The sequence below is a fragment of the Gopherus flavomarginatus genome, chromosome 4 (genome assembly GCF_025201925.1).
Source record: "Gopherus flavomarginatus isolate rGopFla2 chromosome 4, rGopFla2.mat.asm, whole genome shotgun sequence".
Lineage (NCBI taxonomy): Eukaryota > Metazoa > Chordata > Testudines > Testudinidae > Gopherus > Gopherus flavomarginatus.
The window spans coordinates 49,972,521-49,992,546 of NC_066620.1; the positions used below are offsets into that span (position 1 = coordinate 49,972,521).

The 20,026-nt window shown below is 42.2% G+C and overlaps 1 protein-coding gene across 1 annotated transcript in view; it reads right to left on the bottom strand.

Annotated features, from left to right (window-relative positions):
- The window catches only part of USH2A (usherin), a 570,592-nt gene that overhangs the window by 18,040 nt on the left and 532,526 nt on the right, over nt 1–20,026 (bottom strand). Inside the window, exons 63-64 of the mRNA XM_050950274.1 lie at nt 18,759–19,080; nt 2,910–3,119 (exon numbers count right to left, since the gene is read on the bottom strand). Coding sequence (XP_050806231.1) covers nt 2,910–3,119; nt 18,759–19,080 — 532 coding nt within the window. The remainder of the gene's footprint in view (nt 1–2,909; nt 3,120–18,758; nt 19,081–20,026) is intronic.

Consider the following 20,026-nt stretch of genomic DNA (forward strand, 5'->3'; position numbering starts at 1 on the left):
TCCAACTTTGAGCAGGGGGCTGGACTAGATGACATCCTGAGGTCTCTTCCAATTATAATCTTCTGTGATTCTATGAATGTCCAGGAGATCTTTGCATACACAAAACCAGTGGCCCTAATATCCTGCACAAGTGGCACAGAAGGGATATGTCCTCTATTTCAGCCCACAGGAAACCCTCTCAGCAAAACTGAATCCATCAACCTTTAAAGAGAAACTGAATTAAATAGCACAAAGAAATGTGTGTGGATAGGAACTGTGTGGAAAGTTATGGCAGAAAATAACTAAGAAAAAAGCAAACCATGCTGCTTCCTGGAGCTGCTGTTTCTCTAATTCACTGCAATCATTTGTGAGTATGGTTTCAAGATCCAAAGAAATCAAACAGCATGTAGAAAAAGGGAATTTCAATCACAGTAACCACCTGCTGTGGTGATTAAGCAAGGCAAATGGCACAGGCCACAGAGTCCCAAGGTGGACCGCAAGGAAACAGAGCATCAAGGCAAGACAGAAAGCACACAAAGTCAGAGTTTGATAACGCCTGCCACTCAGTCATGGAGAAGCAAGGCACCTCTGCAGGCACAGCAGCCGCATAGCAGGTCTGAGGGGATGAGAAGAGAAAGACAACAGAGAGATGAAAGAGTAGTGACAAGACATGCAGGCCGAAGTAGATAAGGACCCAGCTGATCATCGTAAATGGGATAAGGACAGGCCATGCAATCAGCAAACAGCAGATGACTCACGCTCACAGACAGGAATGATGAGCAAGGAAGACAGTGTTCCCAGCCACTTCCATGCCAGATTAGACTGGGGTAGTGGGAGAATGAGCACATACTACTATAAAAGGTGAACAGAGTTAAGCCTTGACAGATGGTGACATAGACACAAAGGCATGGAGGAAGCTGAGCACAAGAAATGGGGTGTGTGAAGCATGGAGGTTCCCATTTGGCACTGAATTGCACAGCACTTGAAAACTGATAATATCAGCCTTACTTTGCTCAGTCTTGTGGTGGCATTTTTCCTTGGTCTGTGCAGTATGGCTCCGGATACTCTTCACAACCTCCTACCCTGGCCCAAGGTCTGTGGTCACGCCTCTTTTTTGTTTTCAAGCCCAGCTAAACAATGCAGATTTCCTGACTTAGCAAAGTTACCTGGTTTTCTGGCTATTAGCTGGATGCTGCTTTGTAATAGGCCTCAGAGAAGAAACAGAGATGCTTCACAAACTCACTGAAGCCTGCAGTGATCCCTTCATCTGATGAGTCTCTCTTTGTATATGGGGGAATGGGCATTAGGTTGCAAAGTGCAAATCTACTCTTCCCTTAGTCCAAGAGCCTTTGCATGTTAAGGAACAAGATGACCCCATGGAGCACAGCTCTGAAGCACACAGGAGAGGGAAGAGGTCCGGAATCCTCCTTGGGCTCCCCTGGTCCTGTCCATCACCCACCTTGAGCAGCAGAACCACACAGAGCCCACCATGTATGAGCCTTCCATAGCCAGAGGGTGGCACTGGATCTGCCATTTACATTGTCCTTTTCAATTATTTCCATGCCACACTTGGCTCCTTACCTTTCCTTTAGAGCCAAGCCCCTCTGTTTAGTAGATTGCCTTTCTGGTCCCACATATGTGGACTCTAAACTCTCTAGCTGTTGCCTAAACAGTTGACTTACTGAGATTAAACTTCAGACCCAACCTGGGTGCAGCAAAGAACTGAGACACTATGGATAGTGTTACTAACTCAGACCAAAAGAAAGAAACGACTCATGTCACATGGTCATTGGGTGTTTTCAGATCCTCAAGGCCCTAGGCCTTCTAATGCTTTTTATACATTTTAAGCAAAGGAACATGAAATTTTTAAAACCTAAAAGCTACTACTTTAAACAACAGCATTACACTCCAAGAACTGCTTAAACAAGAACGATGACAATTAACCACTGGGTGCATGATTTCCCCCCGCAATGATATTTCTACTTTCTGTGTGGAATCTAACAGGCCACAAAAGACACTACATAGCACTTAATCTTGGAGGGCGGGGGCGGCGCTATGCAGAGGGGAAGTTACTTTATGGCTGAAAGGAGCAGATGAAGAAGAGAATCCTTAGACACCTTATATGCTGTACCTGTCCCAGATGCCCCTGGAGTTGTGACGAGGATGGTCACGGAAGGGGCTCCTATTGCATGCTAGAGACATGACATATGCACACCTTGGTTACATGTTAATTGTGAGACACACTGAAAGCCTCTTGCTGTCTTTCTACAAGTTCTTGTAACATTCTGTTGTAGGACTTACTGAGCTACTGGGGGACTGAAACATTCTTAAATGCTATAAAATAACAATGTAGAGTTCATCAGTGCTTTCAGATGCATTTATCGTGGTCGTTATTATAAACTTTTCAGTTTTGCATTGGATAACCAGATAACATTACCACACTGTTTGCAATATTCCTAGGTGTTTCCAGTACTTTGTATGCTACTACACAATATTATCCCTGTGCCAACTGGAAAGCTTTTCAGGGCAACCACCCTGGCCTGAAAATCCGTTAAGTCAAAACACAGTAATGTCCAAAGGGAGCAGCTTTTTGGTCACCGGCTGTAATTTCTATCTGATCTTTTTGGGCAAACAGATTTTTGGAAAGTTTGTATTTCATTGTAATCAATAACCTCCCAGGAACATTGCATTGGATCTCCCCTGCATTTTCTCACTATATAACATAATGAGAAAGGTTCTGGCGTCAAGGTTAATTCTTTAGAAGAACAACATTTAGCTAAGTGGAGCCATCAGTCCTTCTTCAGCCAGAAGAGAGCACTGATAAGTAGGGGAAAAAAAAAAAAAGAAAAGAAGCTAACAGACTTAAAATCCTAAAAAAATGTCCAGAGTTCAACTGGAAATACAAATAGAGTAGCTCGATAAACACTCACCACCACATCGGTCCCTCTGGTGCTATTCGAGAACAGCCTGTAGAGACTAACTATCCCGTTTGGCTTAAGAGGGGGGCTGATGTTTACCACAGCTAATGTGGAAGCCACAGTGTGGAACATGGGTGCATGGAGGCCTTCAGGAGGGGCCGGGCCTGTTCTACAGCGTGCCCAGCTGCTAGGAGTCCGGCCTGCAGAGTTTACTGACCAGACCTTGAAAACACAAAACAAAGAGCAATTTGTGAAGGGTTTGAGCCTGCAAGATGCTGAGCACTCCTGGGAGGAGCTGAATTGCTGGGGCTAACACAGCTTTACTGGTGGCAAGATAAAACTGCACTATAACTTAAGACAATTTTGTGACATTCCTCTAGTCCCTCCATCTGGTTCAAATCAATTCTTTTAAAAGAGGGGAATAAAATATTTTTAAGAACAGAAGAATGGCCAAACTGGGTCAGACGAAAGGTCCATCTAGCCTAATATCCTGTCTTCTGACAGTGGCCAGTGCCAAGTGCTTCAGAAGGAAGGAACAGAACAAGTAATCACCAAATCATCCATCCCCTGTCACCCATTCCCAGGTCTTCACCATTATGATTAAGGGGGACAAGTACATTTTCATAAGGTTCCTGCAAGGCTGATTTAAGAACAGACACTTTTGTTTGCCATGTAACATTGTACACAGAGGAAGCCCTAGAAAACTTACCTATCTTACCTAAGATAAGGTAAGAAAGGGCAGCATTCTCTTCACTATTGCAAATTCCAAGGGCAAACTGCAAACACTGACCTAGCCCCAATCCTGCTGTTGTATCCCTGTGGGTTATGCCTTTTTGCCTGTGAATAGGTCCAATTAAGTCAATGTGGTTCTGCATGGGATTTAAGTTCCCCTGGCACTGATCCAACTACAGGAGCAAGACCTAGTGATTTAAGACAATTGGCAAGTTTTTAAGGGACCCCACTCTATTAAATATATTAATATAATTAATCATTTGGCACAATTGTCAGTAATCCAAAATATAATATAAAGAAAACACATTGAAAAGCATGGGTAAGTCAGCGCCTCTAAATATATTCATTTATTTCTGCAATAACATTTGCTTTATTATACTAGCACAAAGAGAGTGGTTTCAGTTCCAAGATTTCAAAATACAGCAGCTTGAATTAGGTCTGATTAAAAACTGCACGTCTCTATGAACTATGCCTACTGATTTTGTCAGCTTCCCAAAGCCAGACTGATCTGCAGACTACATAAAACTCAGCACTTATTAAACACGGTCTCCAACAAATCTGCATGAAAATTAAATTTTGCTTTCATCAAGGAGTGCATAAACATATGGAAGGATGTATAATCTTATTTATCAAAAACCATTTGTATAATTAAACACGAATATCATAAAAGGTTGCCTTAGGTCATCATTTGCATGAGTAAGTAATTTGTAGAATGTCAGGTACAATAGACAGAATAGATGGATGTGTGAGTGTATAGGGTTAAATTAGGCTCAATAATAGCCAACCACATAGTGATCAATCAGAATGATAGATCTAAACGGCAATACAAGAGGACTGTCTGAGTGATTTTTAGTATAAGTATTCCTTAGTAAGCTTTTGTGTTGAGCAGTTCTAACTACAGTAAAACATGTTCTCACGTAATCTCTGGACATTTTTTTTTAAAGTTCTCATCTTGCTTTTAAAACAGACCCTGGAGAACTTTTAGTTTTCTGAATTTACAACACCTACGGTCAGGGAGCTTACATTTAAAAAGGGTCAGGTACAGGAGAGAACCCAAAACATACAAGGGCCTTAAGTGTTGTGATTCAAAAACTGTAGATGTCAACTAAAGTTAAAGAATCAAAGTTACTTTCTCATAGTCTTGCTAGCACATACTACTACTAAAGCAAACACTACAAATGAGATCTATACCAAGTTTGCACAGAATATTTTTCTTTCAGTGATCTCTGCAGAGAAGTTTTCATAAAGTTAAACTTTTTTCAGTCTACTCCAATAGGTCAAACACTATCTTGGTTAAGTCCTTGCTGCTACAAAGATTTGACAATAGTTGCTCATTTTAAGGAGCATTTTTCTTCATGGATGGCAAGTTCTTAGGCAGGGTGCAGTTCGAAGAGATCCACCTGTATTGACTCAATACCAACCTTGGGGTGAAATGCTCCAGAGTTTTATTCTGAACTATGGGAACATGCCTGTGAGGCCTGAATGAGCAAATCATTTAACTTCTCTTGGCCTCAGTTTAGCCATCTGTAAAATGGGCATAAAATACTTTTCTTAGAGGAGTGTTGTGATAACTAGTGATAGCAAGCACTTTGAGATTCTGAGATATAAGTATTAACTGAAGACATAAATGCTAATATTTAGACACCCGCCTGAGTGTATATGCAAATCAGTTATACATCCAACTGCCAGCATTTGCACCTGCAGTCAATTGCACCTATTAAAAATTGAAGGCTGTGTCATGATCCCTTCAAAAATGCATCACACGGCATTCATGGACCATTACACTTGTTGCACTGATTAATGTAATGCTATGTGGTATGCTTTTGTACACAAGCAAAATAGAAGAAAGTCCTTTGAAGTTGCACTGCATCATTCTGAGGTGTGATGCAGTTAACATAAGGGGCAGGCAATAATATTCATAAAAGACTCTACAGATAAAAGCATCACCTGTTATATATATTGTATAAAGCCATAAAAATAAGCTAGCCAGGAGAAGAACAAGGGTAAGAGTGTGGGGAAAGTGATCATGGAACTAGACTACCAATGTAAGTGGACACTTCGGGGACTACAGTGTATGGAGAGAAGAAAACCATCAAAATACTTGTTACTTTAACTCTTTTAATATATTGCCTCACTAATCATTAAGTCTTACAACATAGTGCGTGGACTCAGAACCCTGCCAAAATCTGTACAGTCATTAGTGGGTGCAGTGTCTCAAGAAAGCCACGAAGGGGCTCCAAAAGCATCTACAGAAGGAATATTTCAGACCTCTTCATCAATTTGCTGGCCATCTGCCCAGACAGCACTTTGAAGTAGGGTCAGGGAGAAAGAAGCTCTCTGGAGGCAATATATTCAGAGAACTAGAGAATTCCAGTCACACGTAAGCAAGTTTGTTTTCTTCTTCATAAATGGGCCTCTATAAACCCCCGTTCTTGGAGACTCGTGAGCAGCAATCACCCAGAACGGTCATATGGCAGCTTCCAAGTCTGACAGCACAGCCAAGAACTGGCAAAACCTGGGTTACACGTGACTGTCCTATAGACCTTAATCATAAGGAGTGGCAGAAACATGCTGCTAAAGCTGCCTCAGCTCTAGCACAATAAGCCTACTTTGGATAAACTATCACCTGCAATAATGTCCATGGATTCTCCACAGCACACCCACGTTCCCAAATTCAAGGTAGGGTGACCAGACAGCAAGTGTGAAAAATCAGGACAGAGGTTGGGGGCTAACAGGTGCCTATATAAGACAAAGCCCCAAATTATCAGGACTGTCGCTATAAAATCGGGACATCTGGTCACCCTAATTCAAGGCCAGTTCCTCAGCAAAGCTGAGTACTGACAACTCCCACTGAAGGCAATTAACTCTGTTTGGCTTTCAGACATGGATGAAGATCACAGAAACACAGACAATGGGGATGGAAAAAGCTTGTTAGATCATTGAGCTCATCTCCCTCCCCATGCAGGAATGGTCCCTACAATACTTTAAAAACTCAGGTCTTTACAAAGGAGCTAAAGTTTTGAGCAAGGAAACTGATTTCTTTGCAGCAACATAAAATAGTATGTAAAGTTATTCAATCTGTACAGGAAATCCTAAAGGGAATTAAAGGAAAGGGCTGGACATAACTATGCCTCAGTGCACAAGGATGGACTAATGACCTCTTGATGTCCCTTCCAACTCTCTGTTTCCATGATTCTATGACATAGGCCAATAGTTGTCATAGCTGAGGTGAACCACTAGAAGAAGGAAAGTACCTCACTAGTGGGCAAGCAAAATGACTTCTCAGCAAATGAATAATGAAAGAGCTACAGAAGCTGCCAAAATAACACTGACTCACACCTAACGTTTCCTAGGGGAGAGGCAGCTCTGAATTGAGAGAGTAGACCAGGGGTCACAAACACACGGCCCGCGGGCTTATTTCCTGCAGCCCGCCAAGCTCCTCGCACTCCCCTTTTGTCCCCCCTGGAGTTATTTCCTGCGGCCGCCATGCTACCCTCCCTCCCCCTCCTCTGAGTGCACCGCGTCCTCGCTCCTCTGCCGACCTCCAGGAGCTTCCCACCCCCAAACAGCTATTTGGTGGTGCTTAGCGCTTTCCAGGAGGGAGAAGGAAGGAGCAGGGAGCTGTGCGTTCGGGAGAGGAGGCGGAGAAGAAGCGGGGGAAGGGCGGGGATTTGGGGAAGGGTTTGGAATATGGGTGGAATTGGAGTGGAGTTGGGGTGGGGACTTTAGGAAAGGAATTGGAATGGGGGCAGGGAAGGGGTGGGAAGAGGTAGGGCAGGGCCTCATGGAAAGGGGTGGAGTGGGGGTGGGGCCGAGGGTGGGGGCTTTTTGTACCTTTATATGAAAAGGTGTTAGTGATGCAACCCTTGGGCCAATGTACTAGTTCTCATGAGGCCCTCGTAGTGATTCGAGTTTGAGATCCCTGGAGTAGACACAGAATCAGAAAAAAGAAACCAGAGCTCTTGACCACCTGACACTGACCATCTGAAGAAGTGCAATCCTGGTTAATTCAGTAGCAGTATTGTGAAAAGAGTTATTATGCTCTTCACACACTATATGCCTCCCAAACAACGGTAGATACGTATATTGGACAGATCAGATGGAAGTCCCTTTAAACATGCTGACTCGCAGGAAAGCTCAAAAGATGGGATTTGCTGTTCATACTGAGGCTAACACAAATCTGGCAAGGGGCTATTAGAGAGGAGACCACTTCCAGTATTGAAGAGGATTCATCTGATATTGGGGTAAGTGACACAGCATACACTGCCATGAGATTTAGTGTCCTACAGTCATCTATGTGTCTGTGAGAAACAGAAGGCCAGATTAGGGCGATCAGAGGAGAGGGAGAAAATATCAGGACACATGGAGGAGGAGGCGGAATCTGCCGGTAGAGGAAATTAAAAAAAAAAGGTGAGTGCTGCCGGTGGAACAAAATCTCGGGATGTGGGACAAACACCTAAATATCGGGACGGTCCTGTTTTTATTGGGACATCTGGTCACCCTAGGCCAGATCAAACCACACCTGTGCATGGATGCACAAGACACAGGAAGGGATGCAAGGAGCCAACTTCTTTACCCCTGCAGACGGGTCAAGCATAATTATCGTCCTTGCAGACAGTGATAAGCCCAAGGACTCCACACATGTAGCACCGCTGTTGGTGCTAGCCTTTCCAAAAGTGACCCTGCAGGACCTCTCTATACATGACAGCAGAGCTGGACCTTTGCATGGGGGAGTGCGTAGCATTTTTCAAGGATGATGCAGTGGCTATGCTTCCCCTCAGCTCCCTGGAACTCTCAGAGAATTTGTGCAGGTTTCAGTCCTCACTTTTCAGTTTCCCAAAATCAGCCTCCAATCTTAAGGTTGCATAAATATCAGATTTTTGCAATGAACAGAGATATTTTTGTTTCAGCAAAAACATGACACTTTCAGTGTATGACTTATATTAAATAAAGATAATGGGGTTTGTCTGATTAAGTCCCTGTACATCCTATTAGCAATGTTTAGAAACAAAAGGCTCAATGTTTTGTTTTGGCTGTGCTGTGCACTTGCATTGGAATTTACAAGAGAAGGAACAGTTAAAGTTTCCAGTCATCTTTACACTTTCCCTATTCTTGGGCCTGTCTAGCCCCTAGCATAAGTAAGAGCAGTCTCAAGGACACTATTTTATACACTGCTGCACTGGCACTCATCAGCCATTCTTGCAACTAAGTGGCCAAAGTGCAGCCAAAATAATTTGGGATTTCTTCTGTAGAGACAATACAATTCAGAACATAGTGCAAAAAGTCCATCTCTATACAGATCTGATGTGTCCACCCCTGGAATAGTGTACTAATTTCTGGGCAACACCTTACCAGAAAGGCGTTGACAAACTTAGAAGAGTTCAGAGAAAAGCAACATAAAACATTCCTGGTGCTAGAGAGACTGATTTATGAGGAAAGAAAAAAATTATTAGGAAAGATAATAGATTAAAAGAGCTAAATAAACAGAGCTTGGTTATGAGACAAAGGGAGCAGATATAACTGTCTATTAATATTTGTGAAGAGTAGATATCAAAATACAGAGGGATTATTTAACATGGCACATGGGGGTATGACTAGAATTGAAAAATAAAATTGAGAATAGAAAGATTTAGGGAAAACCTCTGCCAGTGAGATCTATTAGGCTGTCGAAGTACCCTAAGGGAAATGGTGAGAAAAATTCTGTAAAAACAATTCAGAACTGAGAGGGAGATGGACTTGCTGGGAGCTAATAGGTTTTTCTAGGTAGGTACTTATATGATCCTCATTACTGTAGCATCTGAGTGCTTCACAACATTGATGATTTTATCCTCACAAACACTGGTAAGGGAATACCATAACGTCCACTTTACAGATAGGGAACTTAATTCAGAGAGATTTAGTCACTCGCCCAGGGTCAGACAGGGCGTCCGAGAGACCTGGGAACTGAATCCAGACTGTCCAAGTGCAGTGGCTTACCAACAAGACCATTCTTTGTTCACAGCTTCAAGATCAGGCAAAGCTACTAGATGGCAATGCAAATATCAAGATATAACAAGTTGGGTTGCAAGAACCGCCTGGCTTTAGTTGGCCATATGGCATTCTCACAGCTTTCGTGTTACTGGGGGGGGGGGAGGCGCCATTTAATGTTTTCAGCCACATTACGGCCTAGTTCTTCATCTGGTTAGTCATGCAGTTTAGGAGATTAGGGATATTTAGTCTCCAAGGTCATTTAGACCCCAGGTTCTCTGTAGTCCCATGGATTCACTGCCATTTAAACAGTTCCTATAGCATTGATGGCTCTTGATTCAACAGGTACATTAATAGTCCATAATCTTCAGGCATATCTGAATTTGCAAATCTTGATGCTTGATTGTTGCAGCCTTAATGACCCAGGCTCCGCTCTCATCATTGAGCTTAAAGAACTTCCACAGACTAAAATATTTACTACCACAAACACAGCTGATCAATTCTGCTCAGGGGCGGCTCTAGGCCCCAGCACATCAAGCACGTGCTTGGGGTGGCAAGCCGTGGTGGGCGCTCTGCTGGCGCCACGAGGGCGGCAGGCAGGCTGCCTTCCGCGGCGTGCCTGTGGAGGGTCCACTGGTCCCGCGGCTTCGGAGGACCTCCCGCAGGCGTGCTGCCAAATCCGTGGGACCGGGGACCTCCCGCAGGTAAGCCACCGAAGGCAGCCTGCCTGCCGTGCTTGGGGCGGCAAAATGCCTAGAGCTGCCCCTGATTCTGCTTCATGGTTCTCCCACGGCAGTGCTTTGACAATGCAATAGATATCCTCAAACTAACTTGATAAAATCTGATGCAGATGCCCATATGGCTAGTGACAATCGCTACCTAGCAAAAACCAGCTATTGAAGCTGAAATTTCCTTATGCTAAGCATCCTTTAGTTTAGCAATCAACAATGGAAGGGATTGATTTACCATTGCCAAAGAGTTAAGGACATAAACAGAGTATTTCTAAGGGTCTGGAAACGTCTACTTTTAGCAAGCACCCACCATTTTAGCAAACAGCACTCGTGCACACAGCATAAATGGCAGTTGTGCATTTCTGTGACTACCAAAAATCCCTCACTTTTTCAGCATGGTGGGAAATTTCAAATCCTACATCATCTGATTTTACTGTGCAAGGGATAAAATCACACCCCTATTGGAGACAGGCTGCAGGACTACAATGTATCCCCTCTGTAGCCTTCCATGACCACTACTCCTGGAGTAATGACCACTCCTGCCTTATATCTTACATGAAGGTCTTTCAAATCAATGCATAAGTGCAGATCTAACAATCCCTCTCCAGGTCCACTGCTAATACACCTCTGCACTGGCATAGTCAGTGCCAGCAGGGAGCCCCCCTTCCATGTGCAAAAGCCAAGCTGAGGGGCAACTCTACTCTGCCCCACTCACATGCACTGCAAGGGTCCCATGGTGTGAAAGGACTTGGGGTCCAACCCTGCTCCTGTTAAAGTCAATTCCAAATCTCCCATTGAATTTACAGAGAGTTGGATCAGGCCCTTGCTTAGGGCTGTGTTTTCAGACATTACAGCTGACTTGGGATCCCTCCATTTCTGGGTGTCCTGTTTTAGACATTTTGAAGGGACCTCATTTTCAGAGGTGTTCCTATTGACTTCAGTACAGGTGAGGTTCTGCTTAGATGTCTAAAGTTGAGTACCCCCAAAATCGAGGCCTGCAAAATCACTGGCCGCTTTTTGCGAATAGAGTGCAACGGGGGTATTTTAATGACTGCGGATACATTCTGGGAATAAAACTCATGAATCTAAATTATTAGCTCTCTATGAAAAATATCTTAGACATTTTATAACTAATATTAAGTTACGGGGTGTGATTAGGGCAAAGGCCCCACTTGCATAGTATTTTGCTTTGTGCTCTGGTGTAATGTAATGCCAAGAGGCATTGCTTATGGTAGGCAGGATAATCATTGCCTCTTCTATGTACAGTAGAATCCTCCCAAGCTGGTGACGTAAACTGACTGTCACTACTGCGTTTCCTTTCCTTCCTAGCTACTTTTAGATATGAATCAGCCTCTTCTCAGACATAGCACAAAACAAAACACTATTATTATCATCATCACCACCTAGAGGCCATAAACAGTATCAGAGACCCATTGTGCTAGATGCTGTACAAATACACAATAAGAAATGATTCCTCACCCACACAACTTGCAATCTAAATGAGATAGACCGGGAGGATGGAGAAAGGAAGTCCCTTATCCTCATGTTACAGCTGGGGCGATGCGGAACAAAGAAATGAAGTGACTTGTCTGTGTCAGAGCCAAGAAATCAACGGAGATTTTCCAAGTGCCTTTCCAGTGCCTTACTTACAAAACCCTCCTTCCCCGCTGGCATTTAGTTAGCATCCATAGTAAAGGCCTACAGATCACATTCATAAAGCTGGGTGGATTTCAGGCATGTGGGTTCCAATGATTCGATAATGTGTTAGGCCAAGTTTGATCCTCTTAACACCGCTCTATGTCTTGACTAATAATCACATAACACTATTAAAACAGTAACAGTTGTGCTAATGCTAATTCCATTCTTGGGGGAAAATCTCACAACAGCGAACAGTTTGGGGATTAAAAATCATGTCAAAATGTAACTGTAGCTCGTTTCCTATACTGCGCTGTTAAACCAGTAATTAATAAGAGATGTAAACAGTTTAACTCTAAGAAGCAGACAATTTAATAATTTGCTTCCTATGGGTATATAATGATATAGTTCTCCCATCCCCCTGAGAGAGATAAGCAGATATTAAAAGGTCTTTCCAATACCTGTAATGACTAAGGGCAACAGCTAATTCAATAGATTCGATCAAAATCACCACTCCTTTCGCTGCTACTGATTTATGACTTTGGCTGTAGTTAGTCATCACTCATTTTAGTTTGCTTTTCAGTACTCATAAATTATGCCTCATAAATAAAAAGATACAATCAAGGAAATCATATCAATTCATCTACATCCCTGGAGTATATTTCCCCCTGGTGCTCACACTGATGTCTTTTTAAAGGATAGCTTTGGAATATGTTAGAATCACAAAATACCAAAAAAGGTCTGGCCAGAGTTGTACCTTAATAGGTTCACAGCTAATGTGGGAAGCCAATAAATCTGCTTTGGTACCATTATTTAGTTAAAGGAACAAAACTCTAGGCTTGATTCACAAACACACGACTTGGGTGCATGGATTTGGGATGACGTTGCTGAGGTGGTACACTGGCATGCAGCTGAGGTTTCTAAATGTGGAAAAATGTGTTTGCAAAATTGCTCTCTGTCTCCTCCTTTTCATAAACCCCACAGAGATGAAGGACACATTTCAGTGCAGTAAGAGGTATTTGGAACTGTGATATCAGTTACACCAGTGAAGCAAAGAAGTTACTCTGGTTTTGCTGAGATCAGAATGTTCCCTCAATTCACTTCTTCTAATTTGAACACTTTGTGGAGTGTGTACTGTGGATTTTAAAGAACAAAAACTCAAGGAAGTGTTCATTTGTTTGATTTTGAGGTCCCACTCACACTTTGTTTTTCAAACAATTTAATTATGTCTTCAGAAGATGTATAAATACCGAGACCATAAGAGTTAAGTAGAAGCAAACTGGTCCAGAAGAAATTAGAAACAACCTGAATTTTCACATTTTCTGTATTGGGGGTAGGGGGTGGTGAACGGGACGACATGATTATCGTCATTTTGTTGTGGTTGTTTAATCATTGGCACATATTGCTGAACTCCAGGTCTAGGCTGACATCAGAAGCCTAAATGCTAAAATATCATTTAACACACTGTTCACATGGAACTAGAAAGTATCAAAAATCTTATAAGAAAATCTGTTTTCCTGAGTGAAGGAACAGAGAGAAAGAAAGAATTCTTATTTAATTTATGCCATCATATTTTATTGCATCTTTCTGGCAGGGATGGAAGAGGAAAAGATGAGCTGAAAGGATGAGTGGGAAGAAGTGAGACAAAAGGTGAGGGTTATTTTCAATTGCTGAAAATCCATCACTGGCCAGTAAGAGATCCAGCCCTTATTTCACCCCATTTTAAGCTAGAAGAGTTGCTTAGTTATTTGTCAGTAACTAAGCACCACAAACTGGAGCTGAGCAAAAAAACTGCCCGACAGGCCAGCAAACAAAGGAATATAACTGTCATTTCTTGAAGCAACCAAGAGGATTCAAATGCTTTGTACTTTCTGTAGTCGAATGTTCCATTACGTTAGCAACATTATACAAGCAGCTAAACAAACTTACAAAACATCCTGCCCTCAAACAACATTAGGAATACAAGCCGTATCTACCTTTGAGGGTCCTGTAGGAGCACCCAAAACATGCCTCTCCACTTTCTCAGGTATTTCTCCAAGTGCATTTCCCGGCCTCTTCATATAGCCCCAGTAACGACCTGTGAGCAAGATTGCTCTGCAGGGGTCAGGAATGGATGGACTCCTCAGCGGCTGCTGCAGCCTCCCTCCATGGAGAAATTGGTAGGCTGATGTGTCTTCATAGCTGAGATCCAGCTATGTGTCTTCATAGCTGCAGATCCAGCAGCCTCTAACACCCCTTGTGTACTCCCCATAGAGCACAGCTCCACATGTAGGGGTAAGGGTCCCTAGAAAGGACTTCTTCCATTATTGTTGGGGAGCTGAACAATGTTGTTTCTGCTGCCCTTTGGATAGTCGGGATTTTCAGAGGAGAGAGCAGGATGTGTCCCTAAGCCAGGAAAGAAACATAAAGGTGAAGGAAGGGGCCAGAGAGTACCAGAAAAATGAGGTTCCAAGTATCTCTCCTGGATCTCCTACATAATTCAGGGATTATGAAGAGGTGGACCAATGTACCACAACCTTTCTGAGGAGCAGGGTGAATACATTATACACCAATAACTCTGCTGTCAAACGGAAAAGAACTAAGCCCCTCCCTCTTACATGTGCTCACCACAGACACTGTCCTTCAGCTGAGAAGAACTGGATGAATCATTGCTGCTCTTAAACTGGCCAGATAGGTTGCTGTAAAACAACATTCAATGCTTTCTCCTCCCAAGGATCTGGCCTCCAGAGTGCTCCCAGTCCAAAGGACAAGGAATCAAGAGACTAAACATGCTGCACGAGATCCTCAGCTCGTGTAGGGCTATCAAAGTCCATGGAACTACACTGGTTTATACCAGCTGAGGATATGAGGTAAAATGTTCAAAAGCACCTACTGGCCAGATTTATAAAGGTATTTAAGTGCCTAAAGGGGTAGATAGGTGCCTAGTGGGATTTTCAAAAGTGCCTAGTGCCTAATTCCCAATTGAAATCTATAGGAGTTAGGTACATAGGCCCTTTTGAAAATCCAGCTAGGTCTTATCTGCATCCTTTGCACCTAAACACTTTTAAAACCTGGCCCTTAATGACTTAGGAGCGTAAGTCCCATTTTCAAAAGTGACATATGCACTTAGAAGCCTAGGTCCTACTGACTTTCAATTAGACTTGGGCCCCTAAGTATGTAAGAATTAGGGATGCAGGTCCTAAATCTCTCGGGTACTTTTGAAAAGTTCCCCTGATCTGCCCTTATAAAACACTAACCACAGGGCTCATGGGCAGGCCCAATTATATGAGCTTCCAGTAAAACATCAGCAGAAAAGAATGCCGCCAAAATTTCTGACCTCAGATTAGATGTTAATGTTATATCCATCAAACTGAATCCTGGTAACTAACAACATTTCTAGAAGTGCTGCAGAGGGCCCAGTCACAGAGGTTTGATTTTATCTGCATTCAGCTGGAGGAAATTTAGTTGCATTTAAAGTTTTATGTCCAGCAAACAAGCCTCCAATGCAGAGACAGCAGAATCAATACTGTGCTTAAGTGAAATATAAATCTGGGTTTCATCAGCATAATAGTGAAAGCCAAGCCCTATACTTATGAATAATTTGTCTCACAGGCAACATATAAATTGTCAACAATGGAAGGGCTACGAACAGATCCCAGAGGGATGCACAAGTGACATCAGCAAAAGAGGAACACACACACACAAATCTCTCACTGGAACAAAATATATTGCTGCTGGCCGAGAAGGAACAAAACCAATTCAGGCCTTGCCAGATAGCCCAGCCCAGTTATGGAATGAAACCAAAATAAAAGATAGAGTTTCTTCCTGCCTCAAGTGCAGCACTTCGGTCCAGAAAAATTAGAACATACAGACAACCTGAGTCAGACATCATCAATAAATCATTAAAACCCTTGACTCAAACAGTCTCTGTGCTATGAAAAACAACCTGAAAGTCATACTGATTGAGCTTCTGATTGAGATACCAAGTAATTAAAGGCTGGTGCAAGGAAGAACACAATGTGAATTACAGAATTTTTGGTAAAGTATTGGAAGCATAAAGAGGCAGTGGCAGCATCTAGCATGGGGCAGGGAGGGGGCTGGGGGATTAATGAAGGTGGAGCTGTAGTCATTTGAAAAAGCAAGGGGATATCCAGCTCATGAGTCTGTGGCGGCAAACATAGAGGCAACATAGCAGTAAGCTAAACGGTGGCATAAGGAACAGAGCCTAGGACTTTCAGTTCAGAAAATACAGGACTCCACCTCTTCAGCTTGAGAAGAATCGCCACTATTTTCTATTGTAACTCCTCTCCCACCTCCCCACACACACTCTTGCCCTTGGGTTTCCATTTCTGAGGATTTTTTTTAATACCTTAGGGCACATACAGGGTCACGTTAAGTGATGAGATCTGGTATTCTTTAGAGCAATTTTACCATCAAGAAATTAATATAGCGTGAGGAGAACAGATTTCACATTACTGTGGGACCATATATGGGTCCCTGAGGGTTTAAAGAACATCTGAAAAAGGCAAACCTGAATACAAATACACACCAATACATGACACACAAATGCACAGACTACATCCCTGACACACACACAGTTGCCAACGAAGATTTAACAGTTTTGGTCAAAAAAGGATTAATTGAAGGAAAATATTCCCTCAAGTATTTTAAGCGTGAAAAGTTTCCAGCCTCTAAGTGGTGTGTTCTATTTTGGAAAGGACCCTCGCATTGTCCCTAGTGCTGTTCAGTTCACTGAAGTTTAAGGAAGGAGTTATATTATTAGCAACAGTAGGAAATCCAATAATCGGAGCCCCATCATTCGTGACTGGAAATACTCTGCTCAGAGATACCAGTTCTTTTCCTCAGAACAAAACCAATTAAAATAATTACATTTCTCAACCTGGGGCTATCTAGGATCTCTTTCACTGATCTCAACAACACCAGAAGAAAAAGAAAAGATTATCTAGATCATCATATTGGTAATAAAGATTTTTCAAAACACACTGTGGTGAATCCATTTCTCTGCTATCATTCCATACCCATTTCTGTCATCCTTGCCATTGTTCCTTTGGGGTCCTGTCCCTGGCCATTGTGGAGCCACTGGAAGAGGACAAGGAGAGCCATCGTATTCCTTCCTGCAGGCCCCAAGGCATAGTCAGAGGAGGTCTTGAATGATTGTGTTGCTCATATTAACAATGTAGTTTCTTAAGAATAACTCTGTATACGCCCAAACCAGCAAGAAGAACACTGCACTAGCAGCTGAACAGAGCTGCAAAAGGCTCTGATATGTGAAACAGGTGTCCACATAGACAAACAAGGTGGGGTGGAGGGAAAATCTCAACTGTGCGGCCCTGTGAATACAGCAGCTTTCATCTCAAATCAAAACAATTCTTAAAGTTCAAAAACTCAGTTTACATAAGCAAAAAAGAGGGAGAGACTCAAGGTGTACTGAAGATCTCAAAACTCACAATATATTATGCAGCACTTAAACAAGAGTGAGGACCCACTGGTGTCCTGTTATGGGGCAGAGGAGAATACTGGTTCATGTCTGTGAAAACGTGATCACTTTGCTATGAAACTACACATACACCTCTACCCTGATATAATGTGACCTGATATAACACGAATTTGGATATAACAAGGTAAAGCAGTGTTCCGAGAGGAGGAGGGTGGGGCTGCACACTCTGGTGGATCTAAGCAGGTTTGATATAATGCGGTTTCACCTATAACGCGGTAAGATTTTTTGGCTCCCGAGGGCAGTGTTATATCGGGGTAGAGGTGTATTTACATTTACTGCTAACACATCCAGGGCTAGTTTTTGGTGAGGTTGTAAACTCACCAGATTCATATGAAAACATGAACTGAATTTCAGAAAATGATACATTGCTAGTGGGACAATGGAAGTTAAATGCATAGATGTGAAATCAAATATGGCCATAGATTACTAGTAATCCTGTGTGATAAAGGAACAATATGCAGGGATGTGTGACTTTGACATTAATGGAAAACAATTACAGGCCAAAGAAACTCACTTGCCTCAGGGTCATGGGACTTTTGCAATCAAAGAGGATTACTTTAGAAGGCCCTTTTCTGCAACCCTTACTTACACTCACTGAGTGGTACCTTACCCTGCAAACAGTCACACTGATTTCAATGGGACCATTTGCATACTGAGGTAAAATACTATTCAAACTCAGCAAAAGTAGCAGAAATGGTCCCATAGCTACATCTTTAACTCCAAAAGAAAAGTAACAAGTACAAAATGAATATGAACATACAAAATAAAAATAACCCATCAACAGTGAATTAACTTTTAAATTTACCATGAGACAAATATTTGTAATCCTACCACCTAAAATAAAATAATCCACTAACAAAACCAGTCCATCCTGCTTCCACAAAAGGTAATCGAATGTGACAGTAAAAATAAAAATATTTGCACATTTGAAATAAAGCTACTAACAAGACCAAGCTACCTGGCACTTCAAAATAAGTTGGTACCACTAAAGTGGTGGAAACCTCTGATGTGCAAGGGACACAAATGCACACAAATTGGAATTAATGATTTTGATTAAGAAATGAAAAAAGAGCATTGAATGAATTTATTCCTCATGGAATGTTATCTTCAGGGTCTGAGCTATTTTAAATAAATGTGCAATAATTGTTTAAGTACAACAATACTATAACAATTAAAATTCAATTAAAATTGAAACATTTTATTTTATAATTATAATGAACAAGCATCTCTTGTTATTGAGGTGTACTGAAATCTTAGCTATATCTGTATACCTTGTAGCTAAATTACTTCATTTCATACCTGATATTCGTATTCTGTATAAGGCAGCAACTTGGCATCTTTGAAGGATGTTGAAGTCCCATTATAAACAAGTACCAGGTCTAAATTTATGTGGGTATGAGTTGCTTGTCTTCGGTAAAGCTCATAATATAACACCTTCCCATTTGGTTGCTGTGGACCAGTCCACAGAATAGATGCGACTGACTGGAATCCATCAGAGCTTGTCTGCATCTCTATGAGAGGGGAAGGCTGCACTTCAGGGGGTGCTTCCAGAGTCTGTATGGATGCCCATTCACTAGTAGCGCATCCCTGCAACGTGCATGCTTGAACTTGTACTTCATATCTTTGGAAACACAAATCAGAAACCAGTCAATAAGAGCATTACAACTGTGCATATGCACTACACATAAGATTAGAATAAATTAAGGTTGTTCAGAAAGAGAGGAGTTTTCCTTAGTTATTTTTGTCCATATTTTTGAGGAAGAAAGCAATTCACATTAGTGTGCTGAAGGGATGATGTAATTTCCTCTTGTGGGTCTGATCTTGCAACCCTCATGTGGCATTCTCATTTGTGTGAGTAAAAAAATGGGATCACACAGGTAAGGAAGGGCTGTTGGACTGGGTCCTTTGTAATGGAAATGTGATCCAGAAGTGTTTATATTTCCATTTAAAGTGAAATGTCTGCTTTTAATTTCTCTCAGTCTGCCATTTCTTTGTATTAAACAGAAAACATCTTCCACAAGTGTTTGCCAGAGAAATTATATGGACATTGTGACCCACCCATTGTCATCCAGACACAGGAGATAAAAATGTCTCCACTGGCCACAGAGCACAGCCATCTTCCACTTGATCTGCCTCACTCAGACAGAATTTATATCCTATTTCCTTTATGTCCAAGTTTGGAGAGTGAGGCCTGGTAGTGACAAGTTTCACCGAGCACGTGCTCTGAGGACAGTGGCATTGACGGGACAGCTTTCCAAGGCTGACTGACAGCTATTCTGTAAATGATCAGCTGGAGAGAGTATTAAAGACACAAAGAGATAACACTAAAAAAAAAAAAAAAAAAGGAAGGAAGGAAAACATTAATCAAATAGAGACACACACAGATGCACCGTTCCAAATGGCAAGAGACCAGGTCCAAGACAAAAATAATTGATTGAGTGAGTTAAAATTTTGCTGGCTGGGATTGAGGCATCTTGATGATTGATAAACCAGCATGTAACTGGGTTAATGTTGGCCAGAAAGGTCTTTCTTTGGGTACAGAAGGCCAAGTTGGAGGTATTCAGTAT